The sequence below is a fragment of the Mandrillus leucophaeus genome, unplaced genomic scaffold, assembly GCF_000951045.1.
Source record: "Mandrillus leucophaeus isolate KB7577 unplaced genomic scaffold, Mleu.le_1.0 Scaffold299, whole genome shotgun sequence".
Taxonomy (NCBI): Eukaryota; Metazoa; Chordata; class Mammalia; order Primates; family Cercopithecidae; genus Mandrillus; species Mandrillus leucophaeus.
This window is the reverse complement of record NW_012103131.1, coordinates 152,132-174,906: the sequence shown is the minus strand read 5'-3', so window position 1 is coordinate 174,906 and position 22,775 is coordinate 152,132. Positions and strand designations below refer to the sequence as shown.

Here is a 22,775-nt window from a genome sequence, read left to right as displayed (position 1 = left end):
CTGGAAACTAAGGGTCCCTTGTTGTCCCCATTACACAGGAAAGGAATTGAGGCTGGGAGAGATCAAGTTGCTTGCCCAAGGTCACAGAGTAAGGATGATAGGACAGTGACTGGCACCCAGCCAGAGAGTCCAGCTCTGGAACTGCTGCTTTTTACCACTATTCTTACCTTTGGGTGCAGAATAATAATAAGCAATGAAGTTTTTTCCTAGGTTATTGAAGCTTCGGAAATACACGAGGGTCATTGAGCTGGAGGAGGATATGTAGGTGGGGCGGAAGCCAGAGCAGGTCCTCCCCAATGACTTTGCTGAGGATGGAGGACCGTCTAGGATTTCAAAATATTCATTGGTGCAGTTGAGACTGGGGAAGCAAACACCATGGATGCCTCTCAGTTTCCTCATTAGAAGACCTTAGAGGCATGCTATGAGACAGATTCTTCACTTCATTACTACAAAGATGTTGACGATAGAGTAAAAGCGTGGCAATCATTTAAACATAGCATGGGTTCCTTTGATCCTACTTTTCCTCTCTAAGAGCCACTGCTTTAAGGGAATGGGATTTTAATTGGAAGAGGAAAGAGGAGGCTGGCACAAAATGTGCCCCTGGAAGCAGCCCAACCGGCAGAGTACTTCACAGCTTAGGGCCAAGGGCAGGGCCTGGGAAATCAAGGCAACTTCACCATGTGGTGATTGGGGGGCCCAGGAACAGGGAGAGGCTGCTTGCTTCTCATGGGCCTGCCGGTAGGACATGGCTCCAAGTTGTAAATAATGCATTTACAAGTGTTTGGCAGCAGACCCACCCAGAGGAAAGTGGGCTGCCAAATCTTCCCAGCTTGCTTTGTGGAAGTTATCTGATTTTGTCAGCTGCTGTTTTTTACTGTGATGTTTTCTTCAGATGTTGCCAGTGCTAGAATCCGAAAATCACTTTCATACTTCAATCTGATGAGCCATCTGTTCCAAGCCATATTTCGATTAAACAAAATTCAAGCGTAATAAATGATTTAACTTGTTCTTAGGGGTTAATTTCCACAAGAAATTCATCATGAATTTATCATCTGTGAATTACCATCTAAAACATTAAAACTTAAAATTTCCTGACTTATTAGGTCTGGAGTACCCTAGAATTTATATCTTTAACCAGCAGGCCAGAATACACACACACACACACACACACACACACACACACACACTCTCTCTCTCTCTCTCTCTTTTTCTCTCTCTCTCTCTTTCTCTCCTCTCTGTTTTTCTCCTCTCTCTTTTTCTCTCTTTCTCATGCACACACACTTATCCAAATAATAAAAGGTCAATTTCATTTTAATTAAAAATTCATGAAAACTCATAAAAATCAATTGTATTTCCCTATACTAGCAACAAACAGGTGGACACTAAAATGGAAAACACAGTGTCAATTATAATCACCCCAAAAAATAAAAAATAAAAGAAATACCTAAGTATAAATTTATAAAACATACATAGGATTTGAATGATGCAAATTGCAAATAGCTAAAATATAATACCAAATGCTAGCTATCAACAATGTGGAGAAACTGGATCTCTCATATGTTGTTGGTGAGAATTTGTAATGGTTGTCACTCTGGAAAATAGTTTGGTATGTTTTTAAAAAGCTAAATATGTACTTACCGTACAACCTAGCAATTGCACTCTTGGGATTTAGCCCAGAGAAACAAAAGCTTATATTTACACGAAAAGCTGTGTATGAACATTCATAGAAGACTGATTTGTAAAAGTAAAAGACTATAAACAACACAAGTGTCCTTCAGTGGGGGAATGATCAAACAAATCCTGGTACATCCACACAAATGGAATACTTCTCAATAACAAAAAGGAACAAGCTGTTGATACAACAGTTGTTGGAACAACAACAACAAACCAAATAACTCTATTACAAAATGGGCAAAGGACATGAATGGACATTTCTCAAAAGGAGACACAGAAATGGCTAATGAGTGTATGAAAAAAATGCCCAACATGACTCATCATCAGTAAAATGCAAATTAAAACCACAATCAGATATCACCACATCTGTCTCAATGGCTATTATAAAAAGAAGAAAGATAAATGTTGTCAGTGAGGTGGAGAAAAGGGAACGCTTACACACTGCTGATGGAAACGTCAATTAGTACAGCCATTATGGAAAACAGTATGGATGTTCCTCAAAAAACTAAAGATAGAACTACCACATCATTCAGCAATCCCAGTTCTGGGTATAAATCCAAAGGAATTAAAATCAGTATGCCAAAAAGGTATCTGTACTCCCAAGTTTACTGCAGTATTTCTCACAATAACCAAGATATGGGAACAATCTAAGTGTTCATCAATGGATGAATGGATAAAGGAAATGTATATATGCCCATGGAATACTATTCAGCCTTAAAAAAGAAGGATGTTCTGTCATTTGCAACATGGATGAATCTAGAGGACATTATGCTAAGTGAAATATGCTAGGCGTGGAAAGACAAATACCGCATGATCTCACTTTTAGGCAGAATCTAGAAAAGCCAAACTCATAGAAATAGAGGGCAGAATGATAGTTAACAGAGGCTGGGGGTAAGGGTGGAGGTGCATGGAGAGATAGAATTTGGTCAAAGGGTACAAAGTTTCAGTTAGTCAGGAGGAATAAGTTCAAGAGATACATTGTATGTCATGGTGACTGTAGTTAGCAATGGTAATGTATTGTATGTTCCAAAGTTGCTAGAAAAGTAGCATTTAACTGCTCTTATCACAAAGAAATGGTAAGTATGTGAGGCACCGTGTATATTAATTAGACTGATTTAATCATTCCGCAATGTATACATGTGTCCCAACATACATCCCACCCTATACATATATACAATTATTATCTGTCAAAAACAAAATAAGAAAGTTAAAAAGCTACACAAAGTACGTAAGAAACAGCTTAGGACTTACTCAAGATGTGGAAATGCCAGCAGTATATGATCAGATGCATTCGCCTTGATTTCCCACACACAAGTGATGTTGTCATGCATTTCATTCTGTGGGGGATTCCTAATCGCTCCAGATGAGTTAGTAAAAACGCCACCACACCGAGATTTTTCTAAATGCAGAAATATATTTTACAATTTCAGTTGTTTCATTGTTCAGTTTACTAACTTCGTAATTCACATCTTTTTTTAAAAGTCTTTTTCAAAAAGGATTTTGTTGGTCATTACTTTGTGAATATGTCTTAGGATGTATCAGAAGTTATCAACTAGTCTAAAAAGTCTTGCAAACTTAGAAATTAGGGGATAAATGCATCTGAATTTTGAAACATCTCTCATCTCTTTTGAGAATTCTGCCATCTACATGGGCTTGCTGGAAAGAGCTCTTCTTTTTTTTTTTTTTTTTTTTGTGATGGAGTCTCACTCTGTTCCCCAGGCTGGAGTGCAATCACGTGATCTTGGCTCACTGTAACCTCTGCCTCATGGGTTCAAGCTATTCTCCTACCTCAGCCTTCCGAGTAGCTGGAACTACAGGCACACGCCACGACACCCAGCCAATTTTTGTACTTTCAGTAGAGACAGGGTTTCACCATGTTGGCCAGGATGGTCTTGATCTCTTGACTTCATGATCCACCCGCCTAGGCCACCCAAAGTGCTGGGATTACAGGCATGAGCCACCGCACCCGGCCTGGAAAGAACTCTTATGCAATATCAGCCAGAATGTTTTTCTCTGGCTAGTTGTGGGCTCTGTAGCTTTGATTTTTGTCCAGTCACTAGTAGTAATGAGTAAAGTACTGCTTCAGTTTTCCCAATTAATCTGAGCCAATGTGGAGCCTCTGTGTATATGAAGATGACAGAGTCCATCCACTATCAGTTATAATTTATTCAAATTGCATTCTTAAAAACTCACTATTAAGTACAAAGAAGTTGCCCTTAGTCATCCACTCCTGGAATACCCCTAATACTGATGAGATTTTGTATCTGCCTGTCTGCCCACCTGTCCATTTGTTTCCCCACCCACTTGTCTGTCTGTTCTGCTTCTCTGTCTGTCTATCCATCTGTGTAACATTCAATCCTGAATTAAAGGTCATGCTGGTGGCAATGGAAACAGCTGGCTTTCCTCTATCAGATTATCGGAATGTGTAAGAACTGGACCTACACTCCATTGGCCCTGGTCATTTAGCTGTGTCTAAAAGGACCAGCCAGACTGTCCTTGCAACAGTGGTATTTTAGCCCTTTATCCCCAAGTGGTGCTAGAAAAAGTTAGGAGGAGCTTCTGGAGGCTCAAGGCATAGGCAAGAACAGAAGGAAAAAATGGCAGACGAAAAAGAAAGAATAAAAAAAGAGGATGGAGATTGCAGCGAAGGGGAAAAGGGGAAGAAAAAGAATGTGCTCATCATGGTCTGAGCCCTCTCAAATCATGGCCTTGGGTACCACCCTGGCAACATTGCTGTCTTAACGGCTGCATGCCTGCCCCTCACTCATGGTGTCCATGCTGGGACACCAGACAGCTAGCATCACTTGATTATCTGGACTTCTTTCTTTTACTAGGCAGAAATGGAATTAGAATCATAGGTTTATTGGCCTTTGTTACTCAGCTCTTCCCCCAGAACACAGGTTGAGAGGGGAGAGACCCAGACAGGATAGTAGTACTTTGGCTCAATTTCCTTGAAGGATCACATCAGGGCTAGAGCTAGAAGATGATGATCAAGGTAACAAAGGACACGAAAGTCTCACCTGTGGCCACTCTCCTTGCCAGGACAGCCAATGGGTGACCTGTCAAACACACAAAGGACACGCTTAGGACTTACTTAAGACATGGAAATGCCAGCAGTGTATGGCCGTCACTCGGCACTGAGGTCTGCACCCCTGTCTGCACATGAGAATCCCGAGGAGCTCGCAACAAATACACCATCTGGGCCACCCCTAAATCTACTGAATCAGAGTCTCTGGAGGAGAGGCCTGAATGTGGAGGCAATTTTAATAAGGAGGAGGGAAGAAGCACTGATCTAGATTGTTCCAAGACTTCTTTGATGCATTATTCTCTTGCATATATGCAAATTAGATATTTTTAAATTTGAGGTTTAAGAAACCTGAAGACCCGAAATTCTGGCATCTGGAGCTTCTTCCCAAGTGACACAAGGGTTAAGACTTATGAGGCTGAGCTGTAAGAACAAGAATAAGCACTGAGTCACTGATTCCTCTGATCAGGTGCTGCCCAGAGATGCTGAGTCAGGACCTAAAGATGCTGTGGATTCTCCTTCATGGCCAAACATCTCTCCTGCCAGTGACACTCAGCTCAGCACCTCCCATTGGAGACCAAATCCGTCTCACTTGCTAGAGCTGACAACCCAGGAGGGAATGTGAAGGAATTTTACTAGACCTTGTCAAATCAGCTTTGTTCATAACTCGCCCTCTGACTGAGAGCTGGTTGAGACCAGGGCATCAAAGAACCCGGGGGTCTGATGAGGGAGAGGGCACTGGCATGGAAAACTCTGGGTGCTGGGGTTGGGAGTGCATGGAAAAGCCAACAGCAATGGAAGCTCCTTGAGGCCAGGGCTGTACCAGAAAGGCCGAGACAAGGAGGGAGTAGAAATGAAGTGGCTCACTTTGTCCAGAACTGGTCCACTGGCCATTTGCTACTGAGCAGGAGGTGCTTTTACCATCTCTCATCTCTTAATGGCCTCCCACCCATCCATTTCTCACTGCCATCCCCTCTGCAAATCTCAGAGCTGACAAACCAAAAGTATTATATAGAAGTCTGAGAAATAATCAATTCTTGGCCTTTTGCTTAAGATCAATTGTAGAAGCCTGAGAAACTGAGAATCTATTTCTGGTATATGAAATACACAGTGGAGTAGGAGGAGAGGTAGAAAGTGAGGCTGGACTAGATGATTCTAAGGCACTGTCCATCTCTCCCAGAGGACAATCTGGGGATTCCACAGCTCACAGTCACTCCACCGACTTGGAGAATAAGATACATCCAATTTCTAGCAGAGTTTCTTCCCTGAGATTTTGATAAGCTGCACGTATTAACATCACCTTCCCTACCTGGTGGTGTGACAGTTGAATATTCGGCATCTGTAAGTGTGAGAGATGAAGACATCTGCTGTGAGTGAATCACGTACTGGTTCATTTTCAATAGTTACTTTTACGCTGTCCTTTGAGAAGTATTCCCTTGAAAAGAGCAGAAGTGGGGCCCCACCTGGGAAGGGAGCAGGGGTTTACCTGAGCAGATCACGCTGGCGTCTTCCCCGTGAGCACAGTTGTGGGTAAACCAGCCGGTGTGGGAACATTCCTCAAGGTGCTGCTCATCTCCTCTGCAGTGCACGTTGTCAAGGAGGATCCTCCCAGAACCTTCCCCAAAGTGGGCCTCACCCGGGGCTGAAATGGCCCAGCCACATTCCAGCTGCCTGCAGACAATGTTTGCTTCTGGAAGGTCCCAGAGGTCGTCGCACACAGTCCCCCAGACTCCCTGGTAGAAAAGTTCCACACGACCCGCACATCTTCCGTGGCTGCCCACCAGCCGCACAGGGGCCCAGCCTCCTGGGGGAGAGCAAAGCAGTCACGGGGTGATAGTTACCCCTCTGCCTGTGGATGACTGGACTGTTGTCTACCCAGCCCAGCTCGCTGTCCTTATCTCCCATGACTTTGCTGCAAATATGGTTATGCTGCCATGAAGGATCCCACGCCATTCCCCAGACCTGTCTGCTCCAAGAAGCCTGTGTCTTCCTTATCCACACTCTATTTTAAGACAGTTTGCCTCAGGTAGATTGTTTACAAAAATGACCAAAGTTCTTCCCTTCTCTATGCTCTTTACAATGTGGCATTGCAGCCCCTCCTATGAAGACGGTGAACTTATTTTCCCACTTTTTAATTCTGGGCTTGTGGCCTTTAACTTGCTTTGGCCAATAGAATATGGCAAAGTAGTGGTACACCCTTGCAGAGTTGAGGCCTCAAGAGGCCTGACAGGCTTCAGCTCATTTCCTGGAAACTCTGATAGCATCATGCGAACAACCTTGAGTTAGCCTGCTGGAGGATGAAAGACACGTGGCCTTGTCAACGGTCACCTCAGTGACAGCTATGGAACAGCCGGACATGTGAGGGAGGCATCCGAGGCCAGATAGTCTTCAACTGATCTGCCAGCCAACCACAGATGCATGAACAAACCCAGCCCAAATCAGCTCAGCCTATCCTAGATGAGCAGAACTGCCCAGTTGACCCATGGACTTGTGAGCAGTTATAAATGGTTGTTGTAAGCCACTATGTTTTCGCGGTGGTTTTATATGCTGGTAGATAACTTATATGCTTCTTCTTTATCCACATTCCTTTGCTATATAACCTGCCCACCCAAAGCCAGGAGGAGGCATGGGCCAAAACCATGTTCCCCGTGTCTGGGTCTGCCTGGTCAGGTGACTGGACTGGAGCACAGCTGACTCCAGAGGAACCCATCCACATGCTGGATTGGGCCAGCCTCTCTCCACTGGATGTTTGAAATCGGGAAGAGAGATCTGGAAGATGCAGAGTCTGACACTTGCATTTGGGCAGCCACATGATGAATCATATATGGGTGGGTTAGTGAACGGAGAAGCTGCTCAGAATAATGACTCAAGAGAGGGGAAAAAAAAGAGGAATAAGGGAGATCCAGAGAGAATGGCTCCACTGCAGCTAATTCCTTCCTTATTTACATTCTCTTGACCCCTACATCCCTGCCCTAGTCTTCCTTCCATTAATCTTGCTTGAGTGGGGATTTGTACCATGAAACCAAATGCTCACCCAGTATTAAATGCCTCCCATTTCCCTGCCTTCCTTTATACCAACCACTTGGCCTAAAGTATGTGGTCTCCTATTCCACCTGCGAAAACCTTTTCATCCTTCAAATTCCACACCAAGTGGCTCCATTCCATGAAGCTCTTGTGATCCCCCAGACTAAGACCAATATTTTCCTTTCCCTTTGCTTTTTTCTGTGGTGCTTATGGGCCTGACCAGCGACACACACTTCTCATCTCCTTAGCAGAGGTATGAGAGGCAGGGACATAGAGTGGAAAGAGCAATGGATATCAGGGAGCAATGGCCAGGGAGGATGAGTCCAACAGCCCTGGCCAGCTGCATGGCCCTGAGGATGACAGACATTACTTCACATGCTGTTGTGAGGCTAAAGAATGTGAGAGTTTTCAGAGGGCTTCTCAGGGCCTCGTTCTTGGTTGGAAGGTGGGTGGGGTGCAGAGCTGGATCAGCTTAGGATGAGCTGGATATATGAAGGGACCACAATAGTGGGGGTATGGTCACAGTTGCCACAGAAGTTCATGCCGACAGCATTCATGTGGGAACACAGAACAGCATGGGCCATGATCTAAGGGTGCAGGAAGAGCAGGGCAGGGCCCCTCTCATATGGCACAGACCACTTTCTCCCTATGTTATAGGGAGACTTGTGTATAAGACTTGTCTCCCTACTAAACTACGAACAACTTGAGAACTGGGATTGCAACTGGCTCATCTATCTATCAACCCCAGTGCCGGGTTCAGTGCTCAGCACATGGTAGGCACACAAGATAAGAAGTTATTAAACAAACGAAGAAGAGAAATATTAGAGTGTGACTTCAGGCTGATTGAAATTCACAGAGCCAGCAGTGGTGCCTTAGTGACCACCATGCTTCCAAGGCCATGGCCGACGGCCAGGAGCTATAGCACCTAGCACCTGCAGGGCACTCTTCCACCAGGGATGCTCTCAGGCCCTGGGGCAGTGATCGTGGTTCCTCTTGGTCATCCCTGAATCTTTTGGCTGTACAGCTAGATTAAAGGATCAGTGGGCCCAATATTTTACCCCTGCCTTATCTGGCCTCAAACTGAACCTAACTTGCAAAAATCCAAGACCCAACTCAAAGCTGGCTATCATGAAATATCACTTGCCCCTGATCGCAGCAAAAATCCATCTTAGCAGGCCTCAACCATGCACTCTTCACTAACTCTGCATGGCTATTGTCCAGCCCTAGGCTCTAATCTAGAAAGCATATTAATGTCTCCCGCCTGTCAGTGCACAGAGGGTCTAACTATCTGACTTGTCCTCTGCATGACATAACCTCACTGATCCCTTACCCTTCATTTCTTAGCTTAGATATGGTTTCCTTAGCTTAGATATGGTTTCCTGCTCCCTCGGGTCTGGACGGGGACGTTCTTCTGGGTGCCCATGGCACCTATGCTTCCCCATCACAGCATTCACCACACCCTGTTATAAAGCCCATGTGAGGGTCTGCTCCATTCACTGCTCTACCTATCCCCAGGGACACATGTTCATTCACTCATTCATAGTCAAATGAATGAAGTTGTTCAGAAGGCATAATATAAAAAGACACAGCTCTACCTGGTGGTGCAGAAGATGGTGGGTGTTGAGCCACTGATACCACCGATGATGTGGGGAGCAGGTTCTCATGGGCTAGTGGTGGGCAAAAAGGAAGGACTGTTATCAGGGAACAGTCACAGCATGGGGAGAAGACACAGTTCCTTCAAGGGGGTGCCTGGCCCCTCCCAGGATTTAGCAGGAATAACAGTGAGAGTGCCTTCTGAGGTCCATGACCTCAGATCCCTGAGGTCTCCATTTAGAGCAGAACATGGCATTGCTACTGTGGACAAACTAATGTGCACCTGTGGCAATCAGCAAAAGTGAAGCTCATAGGTCGTTGGCCCCAGGTGGCTGGCTGTCTAGAGGCCATCCACTGGCTAGCACCTCCCTCTCTGTTGCCTCCTCCCCACATATGCCACTGTCATTATTTGGAATCTGCTCTGAAATGGCACGAGGAAGCCTCGCACGGCCTGGGAACTGTTCTTGACTGTGGCAGTAGTTACACAACTGGACACAATTACCACAATTCGCCAAACTGGACCTTAAAATGGGTAAATTTTATGGTATATAATCAAAGTTGAATAAAAAGTGAGATGGATCAATGTATGAATACAGGGATGCTAGATAAATTTATAGATTCATTATGGAATCTAGGTAGGAGTTCACTGTTAAATTCTTCAAACTTTGCTGTATATTTAAAAATTTCCCTAATAAAATGTTGTAGGGGAGGAAGTCTCCCTTAATTCCTATTACAAACTCTATGTCTCTGGTTTTTGGCAACAGTCTCTGGCTTTCCACAGTGGCACATGTATTATGTAGCTAGACCATGTAGCTGCTTACTCTCTCCTTGTTAGTCACAGAAAGCCAAAGGCATAGAATTTTAGGGAACATAGAATCCAATGAGCCTGTTCTAATGATGAGGAGACTGAAGGCCAAGGTCATTCATCCACTGAGAGGTCAGCCTGGATGAAATTCCTGCAGACCAGGCCCTTACCATCCCTCACACCTCCTTCCTTAGGTCCACATGTGCCCAAAACAAGCAGCCATTGCTGCATAAGCGCCGCTGGGTAACAGGTACCCTCAGGCATTGCCCTATTCATGCCCTTATTCAAAGCTCTTTATTGTCCCTACTTTCATGAAGAGGAAAATAGGATGAGAGATAACATAACCTGGCTGAGGTTATGTAACTGAGGGTGATTATATGTCACATGTATCTCTCCTGTGAGAGTATAAACCCCATTAAAAAAATAAACAGGGGGCCAGGTGCGGTGGTTCATGCCTGTAATTCCAGCACTTTGGCAGGCCAAGGTGGGCAGATCAGGAGGCCTGAGGTCAGGAGTTTGAGACCAGCCTGGCCAACATGGTGAAACCCCATCTCTACCAAAAACACAAAAATTTGCCAGGTGTGGTGGCAGGTGCCTGTAATCCCAGCTGTTTGGGAGGCTGAGGCAGGGAGAATCACTTGAACCCGAGAGAGAAAGGTTGCAGTAGCCAAGATAGCGCAACTGTACTCCAGCCTGGACAACAGAGCAGGACGCTATCAAAAAAAAAAAAAAAAAAAAAAAGAAAAAGAAAAAGAAAAAAAAAAGGAGAAGAAGGAGGAGGAGGAGAAGAAAAAGAAACAACAGGTGAGTTTTGACCACCACTGTATCCCCAGTGCTTGGCACAGAAGTTGGCACAGGGTAGATACCCAGCCAATATCTGTTGAATGAATGAATGAATGAAGGAAGGAAGCTGGGAATCAAATGAAGATCTGATTCTAAACCTCAAACTCTTTTTTACATCAGGACAAGTCTAGTATTTGACACTGAATGTGACATGCAGTCCTACCTGTAGGCAGAGCAGCTGTGGAATCAGCACCTGTCAACATAAAGAGGGATTGTGCATGTTATCTTGTCTTCATTGGCAAAGGTTTATTGGGAACTTCCTACATTTAGGGAGCTTCAGGCAACAGAAAGGAGAAAGAGGCAGAGACTTTGCTCCTGAGGATTTTGGCATTTCCTGGGGATTTGAGACAGGACATCAGTCAGCAACTGTTGACTGTCCCAGGATAGCCAGTGCTTCCTCAGGGGCCTCAGATGTTGAGGAAAGCCCCATGCCCCACAGAGGGGATGTGGCTCAGGATGAGCCAGATGCAACCTGCAGAGCTTGTCATTCATAGATGCATTATTCCAGCTGCAAGCAGGAGAGGGACAGATCGGTGTGGGAAGCTCAATAGGCTAGGAACATGGAGGTCCTGAACACCAGCTGATGGATTTGGCTTGTTACCTGGATGCCACAAGCTCAAAAGTTTCTGAGGATCATGCAGGTAAGCTAAATAGGGTGGTGGGGAGGTGTGTGCCGTGAAAACTGGAAAGGTATTCCATGTCCAAAGGAACAGCTCTTTCTCAGATCCAGCCAGCTAATGCAGTGAAAGGATGCATTGCTCTGTGCCTGAAATTCTGCTTTCATTTATTCATTTTTACAACATGTAAGAATTTGAATTTTTATGTCAAATATTTTGATTTTTAAATTCATGTTCAGCCTGATTTTCAAATTGAAAAGATTTACTTCTGAGCCTGGATGCAGCCTGTGAGCCATACTTAGAGATCATTGAAGTCAAGGAGATGGTCAGGCTTATGTAGAACTTTGAAAGTCTGTAGGCAACACCAGTTACCTGCCTGGCCCCACTATGTTCCTGGATTGAGCTGTGGGGTGTGGTTTGTGTGTGTATAGAGGAAAGAGGAGTGAAGGAGCTAGAAACAGCCCTCCAAATGAAGACTGACAGCCAGCCCCCCACCTGCACAGATGACGCTGGCATCCTCCAGGTGCCCACAGTTATGCCTGGCTCGGTCCCCGTGCATGCACTGCCCCAGGTGGCTCTCATTGCCCACACACTCCATGTCATCCAGCAGGACCTTCCCAGAGCCTGCCCTGAAGTGGGCCCCTACAGGGGCTGCCACGGCATGGCCACATTGCAGCTGGCAGCACACAATGGCGGCCTCGGCCAGGTCCCAGAAGTCGTCACACACCGTCCCCCACATGCCCTGAATGAGAACCTCCATGCAGCCTGAGCAGCTCCCTGTACCATTCAACAGCCTCACCTCCATCCAGGCTCCTGCAGAGACACAGCTGGTAACTGATGGTGGAATTTTAGAAGATGTTGGTGCCCTTGATGTAAAAAATCCTTGATTTTATCCGAGTAGCTGAGCTTCCTGTCTGTTTCCCTGAAATGGCAGCAGCTGCCCACCAGAGTGAAGTGCTGATGGGCAGAAATTCCCCTCTTTTCTCCTCCCATAAAGAATCAATTCAGCTTAGACGTGACTCTCTGGGCTCTGGAGTCAGACTGCCTACATTTGCATTCCAGGCCCATTGCCTTCTAACTGTGTGGTATGGTCCTGGGCAAGTTCCTCTACCTGCCTGATTTCTCCTCTGTAAACATGGTGATAGCAATAATGCTCATTTAGTAGAGTTTCTCTGAGGACTAAAAGGGGTAATGCATATAAAATGCCAACATAGCATAGCATGTGCATAATCAGTGTTTAATGAATATTGCCACTCTTGTTCTCTGGGACAAGTGAGAAAATGTGGTAGGAATTGACTTAGAGTCAGACCAATGATACCTGTGGAACAAGAAATCAAGACCTAAGGCTCAGGGGCCCTCCCTATGCTCATTCGTCCTTTAAGAGCTGAGGAATATGAGTGAAATAAGAGTGTCCAACAGATAATCAATGCAGCAAAATCAAATCCTAGATTACCTCTTTCCTCCCTATTCGGAGGAAGATACAGAGTAACCAATGAGCTGTGGGGTCTCCTGTGAGTGTGATGGGATGGATGCACCTCAAGCACCCTCACAAGGTACTTACAAGACCCCTGGCTGTAAATCCTTCCTTCAAGCATTGTCCTTCTCTTTGCTCCTGGAAGCTGTTGCTATCCCCAGGACCACAGGCTAAAATTCTGTCCATCCTACAGCTCTTCTCCCCTTGCCACCTCCATTGACCCTTCCTGGAATCCCCCAGTTGTAATCCTCTCCCTTCTACGTTCTGTACACCTTTCATGGCACTTCCCACCATCTACATTGATGGTGGTGGCCTAGTGTGTGTTTGACATCCTTACTGGATAATAGACACATTTGGGCAGGGACCAACAGATGGAGTAGGGAAGAGCATCAGTTTTAGAGTTGGAATAGGATAAGTTATGTAAGCTCCCTAAGCCTCAGGTGCCTAGCTTGTAAAAGGGGAATAATAACCAAGAGGAACAAATAAGATAATGCATGATATAAGCTTGACATATCATGGTTGTTTCATAAATGTTAGCTCCTTCACCCATTTTCCAAAGGACTTACCTGCTGGGGGCACGGGTGTGAATGGCAGGGTCACAGCCTCTGTTGTGGCTATGGTTGCAAATAATCCATCACCTGTCATAGGGACAAAGAGAGGCATCCCTAATAGTTAGAACATCCTCTAAACCCAACTTTAGAGAGATGAAGGTTTGAAAATAGACCCAGCCTAAAGGTCACAGTCAAATATGCAACATCAGCTCCTGACTTAGCTTCTCAGAGGCGAGAAGAATTTGCAGGAATATGATCAGCACTCAGGCTTTGTGGTGGGCACAGCTAATAACAGGGCTTGACCTGTGAGTATAAAACAAAGAGAGGCCTTGTTCATTGCTAGATACCTCCTAGCTACACATGGAAGGGAAAACTTCTGACAACAAGCCCAAAGAGTATGACTGGGCTCAAATGTGTCCAGTCAGTGTTTTGGTTGGCTCCCCAAGAGGCAGATTCAGGTAGGGAGGATCACCCACTCTCCCTTCTCTACCACATTCATCTATCACTAGTTAGAGCATAATGGGATGGAAAATACAGTACTTTTAGAACTTTCACCTAGTTAACACATTCTAACCCTTTAAACATCCATAAAATTTTCTGTCTATTCCTTTTAGGAACAAACCAGATATATTTAGTTAAATGATTAAAGCTTTTGGTTTATTTCTAGATGTTTGCTGAATTTACTTGAACTCTTAGTAGCTTAAACCATGGGAGGCTCACATAACAAAATAAGATAGCCTCCATTTATATTCTACTAACTCATAAAATATCATTTAATTACTGTGTTGTTTTATTAAAAATCTAAAATAATTATAATAAAATATTAATATTCGATAGAATCTACTAGTGAGTACTCAATTGTTCATTACACTATTCTTGACATTTTCATTGTTTTTAGTACATTTTATAATAAAATAATCTGACTTTGATTTCCGTGTCAGATGTAGTAACTGGTTGGGCGGTTAAATATTGACTTCCATAAGATGTGTATGTTTTACTCCCTGGAATCTGCAAATAAATTACATGATATGACAGAGAGACTTTGCAGATGTGATTAAGGATACAGATCACAAAATGGGAGATTATCTTGGATTTTCTGGGTGCATCCAATCGAATCACATGAGCTCTTAAAAGCAGATAATCTTTTCTGGCTGAAATCAGAGAGGTATGGCAGAAGAAGAGGCAGGAGACATTTAAAAAGCATGAGAATGACTTGACTCACTGATGCAAGCTTTAGGATGAAGGGGTCATGAGCTAGGCAATGTGAGTGACTTCTAAAATCTAAGAACAACTCCCATCCAGCAGTCAGCAGGGAATCAGGGACCTCAGTTGTACAACTATATGTAACTGAATTCTGCCAACAACCCCAGTGAGCCTGGAAATAGATTCTCCTTCAGATTTCTACTGGCATCTTGATTTTTCCTTTTAAGACTTGAAACAGAACAACTAAGCCCACTGGACTTATGACTTACAGAACTATAAAAATGACACATTGATGGTGCTTAGAGCTGCTAAATTTGTAGCAGTTTGTTATGGCAGCAATAGAAAACTACCATAATTGGGTGCAGATTTACTGTTCCACATGAAACAACTAAGAAATCAGACAAAATTCTGATCTTGGACAACAGGCAGCACAGGAGAGCAATCACTAAGAGAGAGTGAATGAACATGGGGAGTCCTATAATTACCCTAGATTATTAATTAGAGTTCCAGCGCATAACAGAGGGAAGTGGAACCCAGGTGGATCCTGGCAGACTTCTTCAAAAGATGGATCTGAAAATTCAGGGAAAACAAAGTGGCTAGAATTCACTGGGAAGTACTGGAGGTTGCCCACAAAGAGAGCTCCAGAGATTTTCGGAGAGTCTCTCTCAAGTTTTTATCTGAGTACTAATCAGCAGATGTATGTGGAGAAAATATCCATGACCAAGGTAAGAACTGCCTAAAAGGAGTAGAGGGAACAATCTCTGGTGATTGCACAGGCATGGGAATAGTTCCTTTTCCTACCAGCCAGAGTGAAACCAGGCAATCCATGAGGCATTGGGTATGGCAATCAGAAGGGTATTGCCCAGTAGTGGGGAAAATTAGCTCCATACTAAAGTTTGCTGTACTCCTGCCTAACAAAACTTAATCACAAGGCTTAAATGGACCAAACTGTTTCCAAGTAACTTGAGTGATTTAAAGTAAGATCGAGAATAAACAACAACTCATACTCAAAATGGTAAATGGCAACATTTGGTATCCAGTAGAAAATTGCCAAGGATGTAAACAAACTGAAAACTATGACCCATGATGGGAAGAATAAGTCAGTGGAAACAGAACAAGAAATGGTAAAAATATATAATTTTTACACTAGAGAATGAAAACAATAATTATATCATACAATCAAGAAGGTAGAGGAAAGATGGAACATGAAAAGTAGGGATATGGAAGATATAAAAAAGACCCAAATTAAACTTCTCAAGAAGAAAACAATAATGCCTGAGATGAAAAATACACTGGATATGATTAACAGCAGATTAGATACTGCAGAGAAAAAAGTAAGTGAACTTGAAGACATATCCAAAGCTAAATGCCATGGGAAAAAAACGACTAAAAAAAAATGAGCAGAGCACCAGGGAATTGTGAGACGACTTCAAGTAACCTAATGTATGTTTAATTGGAGTCCGTAAAGGAAAGGAGAAAAGATGGGAACAAAATATTTGAAGAGATAAACTTCTAAATTTGATTTTTAAAAACCTGTGACTCACAGATTCATGAAAGTCAATGACCTCTAGCCAGAAGAAACGTGAAGAAAACTATCCCAACATATGTTGTAACCAAATAGATTAGAATTCATGATAGATAGAATATCTTAAAAGCAGCCAGAAATGAAACACTGTATACAGAGAAAAAAGGTGATAATGACAATAGACTTCTTGACAAAAAGAATGAAATTCTGACAACAGTGAAATAACATCTTTAAAGCATTGAAACAAAAAGGTCAACCTGGATTTCTATACCCAGGAGAATTATCTTTAAAAAATGAAGATGACATAAAGATGCTTTCAGGCACAGAAAAGGTGAAATAATTTGTCACCAGTAGACCTGCACTACAGGATGTGTTAAAGGTAGTCTTTCAGGCAGAAGAAACAGGATGCCACATAGAAAAGATGTTTGTTATAAATCTTAAAGTAACCACTTAAAATAAAATTGTACCTAGCAGACAAAAAAAAGTAGACAAAATGGAACAATAAATTCCAAAAAAAAAAAAAAAAGAAGAAGAAGACAAAAACATGGTAAAAAAGAACAGGTGGAATGAATAGAAAACAATGAGCAAAACGGTAAATTTAAACAAATATCACAACGGTAGATTTAAACTTAACAGTGGTGATTTTTAAAATATACTCACAAATTATTTGATATTCCTTCCTTCAAGAGGTAGGGTTTGCTTTCCCTCCCTGTGTTTTGGATTGAACTTAATAACTCACTTTTGATCAATAGTATACAGCAAAAACAATGACATGTCACTTCTAAGATTGAATTATAAAAGACTGTGGTTTCTGTCTTGAGCTCTCTCTCTGTCTCTCTCTCATCACTTGCTATGGTGGAAGTCAACTTCTATTTTGTTCACAGTCCTATGGATAGGCCCATGTGGCAAGGAATTGAGAGAAGCCTACAGTTAGAAGCCATCAAGAAACTCAAGTCCTGAGTAAAAAAGCACATGAGGAAGAGAAGACACTAATAAACCATGTGAGTGAGCTTGGAAAAAAGTCCTATTCTTGACCGTATGCCTGATCGACTGCTTGACTATAACCTCATGAAAGACCCTGAGGCAGGACCACCCAGCTAAGCTAATAAGATACATGACCCACAGAAACTAACTAATAAATATCTGTCATTCTAAAATAAAAATTTGGGGTAATTTGTTATACAGCAATGGATAACTGGTAAGCTGTATCTGTCAGTCATCATATTAAATGTAAATGGTCTAAACACCTCAAATAAAAGGCAGAGATTTTCAAATAGGATTTTTAACAAGCAAAATCCAAGTATAGCCTACCTAAAAGAACTCCATTTTAAATTTAAAGATATGACTGGGTGCAGTGGCTCATGCCTGTAATCTCAGCACTTTGGGAGGCTGAAGAGGGTGGATCACTCGAGGCCAGGAGTTTGAGACAGCCTGGCCAACATGGCAAAACCCCATCTCTATTAAAAATACAAAAAATTAGCGAGGCATTGTGGTGTGCACCTGTAGTCCTAGCTACTCGGGAGGCTGAAGCAGGAGAACTGCTTGAACCCAGGAGGCAGAGGTTGCAGTGAGTTCACACTACTGCACTCCAGTCTGGGCAACAGAGCATGACTCCATCTCAATAAGTAAATAAATAAATTTAAAGACACAGATAGGTTAAAAGTAACACCATGCTCTATCAGGCTGTGCCATCTTGGCTTATGCAAGAGACACAAATCTTGAACCAACTTGATGGTGTGTATGATGGAGTGACAGCTCCAGGTTCTGTGACTGGAGTGGGACCTGGTGAATTGCCAGCACCTGATGATCAAAAGAAAAATCAACATCCTAACATTTACAGTGCTATTTATAATATAATACTTAGTAAAATCAATCATTGAGTATTATTTGAAGGAAAAACAAAGAAGTGACTTCTTGTTCAGAAAACTGCCCCTTACCTGTGCAGATGACACTGGCATCCTCCAGGTGCCCACAGTTGTGCCTGGCCTGGTCCCCATGCATGCACTGCCCCAGGTGGCTCTCACTGCCCACACACTGCATGTCATCCAGTAAGATCTTCCCAGAACCTGCCCCAAAGTGGGCTCCTGTGGGGGCTGCCAGAGCCTGGCCACACTGCAGCTGGCGGCACACGACGGTGGCCTCGGCCAGGTCCCAGAGATCATCACACACCGTGCCCCACGTGCCCTGGACGAGAACTTCCACGCGGCCTGAGCACCTCCCTGTGCCGTTCAGCAGCCTCACCTCCATCCAGGCTCCTGGGGAGGCACAAGAAGGGGGTGCACTGGGGAGTGGCCTTTGGTGTCAGGACATTGCCTTAGTCTTATCATGTTGGGCTGATATGTTGCTGATGTCATAATACTTATATCTTCCATAAATATTATTTTGTAGGAAGAATAATAGTAACAATAATAATCATAAATTCTACCACTCACATCTCATGGGTGATTACCAATAGCAGGTGCCATCCTAAGTACTTTATAAGCTTGATCTTATTTGACCATTACATCTCTCTTGTTGGGTCTATTATTAACTGTTTTTCACATGAAGAAAGTGAGACTCAGAAAGTCCAAGTTAACTTTCTCAGGGTCAAAGTGGCAATGTGAATTGGAACTGGGTAGATGGATTAGTATTCCATGTGGCTTTCTAAGGCCAGTGAACTTTGTTATATGCATTTTCCTCCCTGAAGTTACCCTTCTCCTTCCTTCTCTCAAGCTGAGCCCTGTGCCTCTTGCCTGGGTCAGTTTACATGCAGAGTAGAGAGCTGATATAGCCTGTAGGATGTTCTGGCTTTCGTTCAAAGACCTGAGATCAAGGAACAGAATAAGATCTGAGGGAGAGAAGTGCTTATTCTACCTTTATGTGTAACAAAAAGGGTATTTCCTTTGGGTTACGCAGATAGAAAGTTCTATGGGTCTTGGAAAATCTGGGCTGAAACTCCTCCCTGGAAGTGCCTCAAGGAGGCCAGAAGACCCTGGTGAGCAGTTGAATTAGACGTCTAGAGAGACAATGCCAGATCCCTGGGCTCCCAACTTACACATGTCACCTGAGCCCACACATGGCACAAGAACTCCAGAGGACCCCTGACCTGGGGAGTCCTCTCAGCCATGCCCCAGTGGACGCTGGCTAGTCTTTCTGTGGAAGTCGCCTTGGTATGGGGGAATGTCCCAGACTGGAAATTACAGAGTATTCTTTCTAGCACTAAAGACATTTCTTTTCTTTGCTGCCATCACAGTTGTACTTTAAATCACAGAATATTCACTTAATGCCTATCATGAGCAAGGCTCTATAATGAAGAGTTTACACCTTAAGGGCTTTAATCAGTGATAAGATGGAGGAAACAAAGGAGAAATAGTCTCAGATTATTTCTATGTCTAGTGAAAGTAATCGTTAAACTTCTAAAAAATCTGGAATTCTGGTGATTGTTTTACTTAGTAATTTATTGCCCTGATCATGATATTTATATTGACCTTCTGTGTTCTAGAATTTTCTAGAAACACTGGTGAGGCTTCTTTCTTAAGCCAATGGGAGAAGTAAAAAATAGAACCTACTACTCCATTAGATTTATTAAACAAAAAGTTTGAGAGTCTGTGACTCATTATGTTAACAGTGCTCTAGCTTACAAAATAGGAGTAGTAGTGCAATACAATACAATATAACATAACATCAGTAATCCAATGCAGAAATATTTTTCATATCTAACATATGGGTTGCTTTGAGAACAAGTTAGAAAATATATGTGAGGAAAAATGTAGTGGAAATATGAGTCGTTATGATAATCATAAGTAGATTATGCTCAGAAGAGAAGGTGAGGAAGATTTTCTGAGAGATTCTAGGTTAATCCCCCCTTTACAGGCTCCAATTCTTCTGAGTCGGCAGCCTCCATTTCATAAACAACCCACTCCTACTCACATTATTCAGTGTGACCATTACCTACTGTTTACAACTCAACCCTGCCAGGAACTATGCATAAAAAATGAACCTCTTTTCTCAACAAAGCTCCTGTGAGCAACCTGTGTCTGAAAATGGGGCCAGCTCACTGTGCAGCACTACTGACAACTGGGCAGACCGCCTATGGCTCAGCTCCAAGGAGGGCATAAGGTTAGGACAGCTCTCACCACAGTCCATCGGTTCTGCCCCCAAGGAGGCTATGAAATAAGTCAGAATCCACCCCATGCCCTGATTTGAAGCAGTCTCATGGTGGGCAAATGCATCGTGTTCTTCCTCTCGAAATGCCCTTGTGGTGCTGGAGTCCAGTGGGTCTGAACGTATTCATTACTTGGAAGAATGGAGAAGAGCAGGACAGACGCCTCTGTTGGATGTGGCAGGCACAGTGGGGTCCACGTGACTTTTAAGGGCCCCCCCCAAACATGCCTTCATTTGTTTTAAAATCAGAAGAAATGACTACAATATAGTCTTTATACCAACACAACCATAAAATAGAACATATACAAACATATCTGTGTGTATACAAATATACTTTTTTTGATGGAGGTAGGGGTCCCTGAAGGCAAAAGTTCCTAGGGGCCCAGAATGTCAAAAAGTGGCCCAAGTGGAGGCCTGAAATGGAGGAGAGACCTCTGCCTGCTGTGTAGTGTTTTTTGAGGAGGTAGCAGAATGACTGTAAGGCTAGCTTAGCGCATCTACACAGCCTTAAACTTCCACCATAGTATTTATTCAAAACACAGACGTGCACACACACCATTAGGCTTGGCCCAGTCAAACTGAGTTACTACTGATGTGAGTTACTGCAAAACCAGTCTTAACAGGTCAGAACGCTATAACGAGCTTTCTTTCTTTGTAAAGCAGATGTATAAGCCGTTCTACCCAGGTGAGAAAGAAAGAACTGGGATTTGGGTTCACACCTGATATACAATATCAGGTAAAATAAAAGGATAAATCTTGCCTAATTGTTACAATGGAAAATATAAATTAGGAATTTCACATTAAAAGCTATAGAGTAGGTGACAACTCGCAGCTGACTCCCTGATTTCCCAGTTATAGTCTTGATGTACCTGGGACATAGCAATTAGGCTTGCAAGCATATTCTCTTCCCCCATTAGCCCAAAGGTAGCTTTGGAGAATACTGTCCCACCACCAAAGGCAACTGGCTAAGCAGAGTCACATGGGCTTGGAGTCAGACATATTTGTGCCCAAATCTTGGCTCTACCACATTCTAGTTGGGTGACGCTAGGAAAATTTTCTGTGCTTCATTTTATGAAACAGTGAGGTGAGGTGGGGGGAAAAGATAGCACTTGTAGGTGGTTGTGAGCATAGACTAGTGACAGCATTTGATTCTCTGCTTATCACATTATGGTTGTTCCATAAATGTGAGCTCCTTCCCCCATTTTCCCAAGCACTTACCTGCCAGGGGCACGGGTGTGGATGGCAGGGCCACAGGCTCTGCTGTGGCTGTGGTTGCAGATAACCCAGCACCTGTTACAGGAACAAACAGAGGCAGCCCTAATAGTTAGGACATACCCTAAATCCAACTTTAGAACGCCAAAAGTTTGAAAACAGACATGGCCTGAAGGTCACAGTCAAACATGCAGCATCGATTCCTGACTCAGCTGCAACCTCCGCCTGCCGGGTTCAAGTAATTCCCCTGCCTCAGCCTCCCGAGGAGCTGGGATTACAGGCATGCAGCACGGCACCCAGCTAATTTTTGAATTTTTTAGAAGAGATGAGGTTTCACTATATTGGCCAGACCGGTCTCAATCTCCTGACCTCATGATCCACCCACCTCGGCCTCTCAAAGTGCTGGGATTACAGGAGTGAGCCACCGTGCCCGGGCTGCATTCTTTTAAAAGTATTGTCTTTCTTAAAACAATTTTTGAGGTATAATTGATAGATCAAAAAACTGTGCAAGTTTAATGTGTATAGCTTGAGTGTTTGGATACAAGCGCACACCTGTGATACTATCACTACAACCAAGGTAATAAACATATCCTTCACCTCCAAAAGTTTCCCTATGTCTCTTTCAGGTGTGTGGTAAGAACGCTTGACATGAAATCTACCCACAACAAATTTTGAAGTGCACAGTACTGTGCGTTAGCTTTGGCAGGATGTTACACAGCAGATCTCTAGAACTTACTCATGTTGCACAACTGAAAGCTTACACCCATAGAACGACAACTATCCATTTTCCTGAGTCTTTAAATGATCTAGTGTGTATTTAACAAACACAGCACATCTCAGTAACTACATGGATAGTGCAGGCTTCAGGACTTACTAAAGATGACTACTAGCATTGTCAGAATATGAATTATATGATGGTATAATTGAAATATCAGCAGTTATAGGTGATGGAGAAGTGGAGACAGAATCAACTAGCATGGTCAAATGAAAATGGATTGTAATGGTGGTCACTGAGATGTAATTTAGACGTCTCTAAGTTGGATACTTCCCAGACATAAGGCCAGGTGCTCTAGTTTATTTCTTAAA

At 43.4% G+C, this 22,775-nt stretch overlaps 1 protein-coding gene across 1 annotated transcript in view; it reads right to left on the bottom strand.

Annotated features, from left to right (window-relative positions):
• LOC105544155 (deleted in malignant brain tumors 1 protein-like) overlaps positions 1 to 22,775 on the bottom strand; it is a gene marked incomplete at its 5' end in the record, with an annotated part of 221,962 nt that overhangs the window by 51,751 nt on the left and 147,436 nt on the right. Inside the window, 6 exon segments of the mRNA XM_011986445.1 lie at positions 4,695 to 4,733; positions 6,186 to 6,503; positions 12,077 to 12,394; positions 13,622 to 13,693; positions 18,272 to 18,589; positions 21,696 to 21,767. Coding sequence (XP_011841835.1) covers positions 4,695 to 4,733; positions 6,186 to 6,503; positions 12,077 to 12,394; positions 13,622 to 13,693; positions 18,272 to 18,589; positions 21,696 to 21,767 — 1,137 coding nt within the window.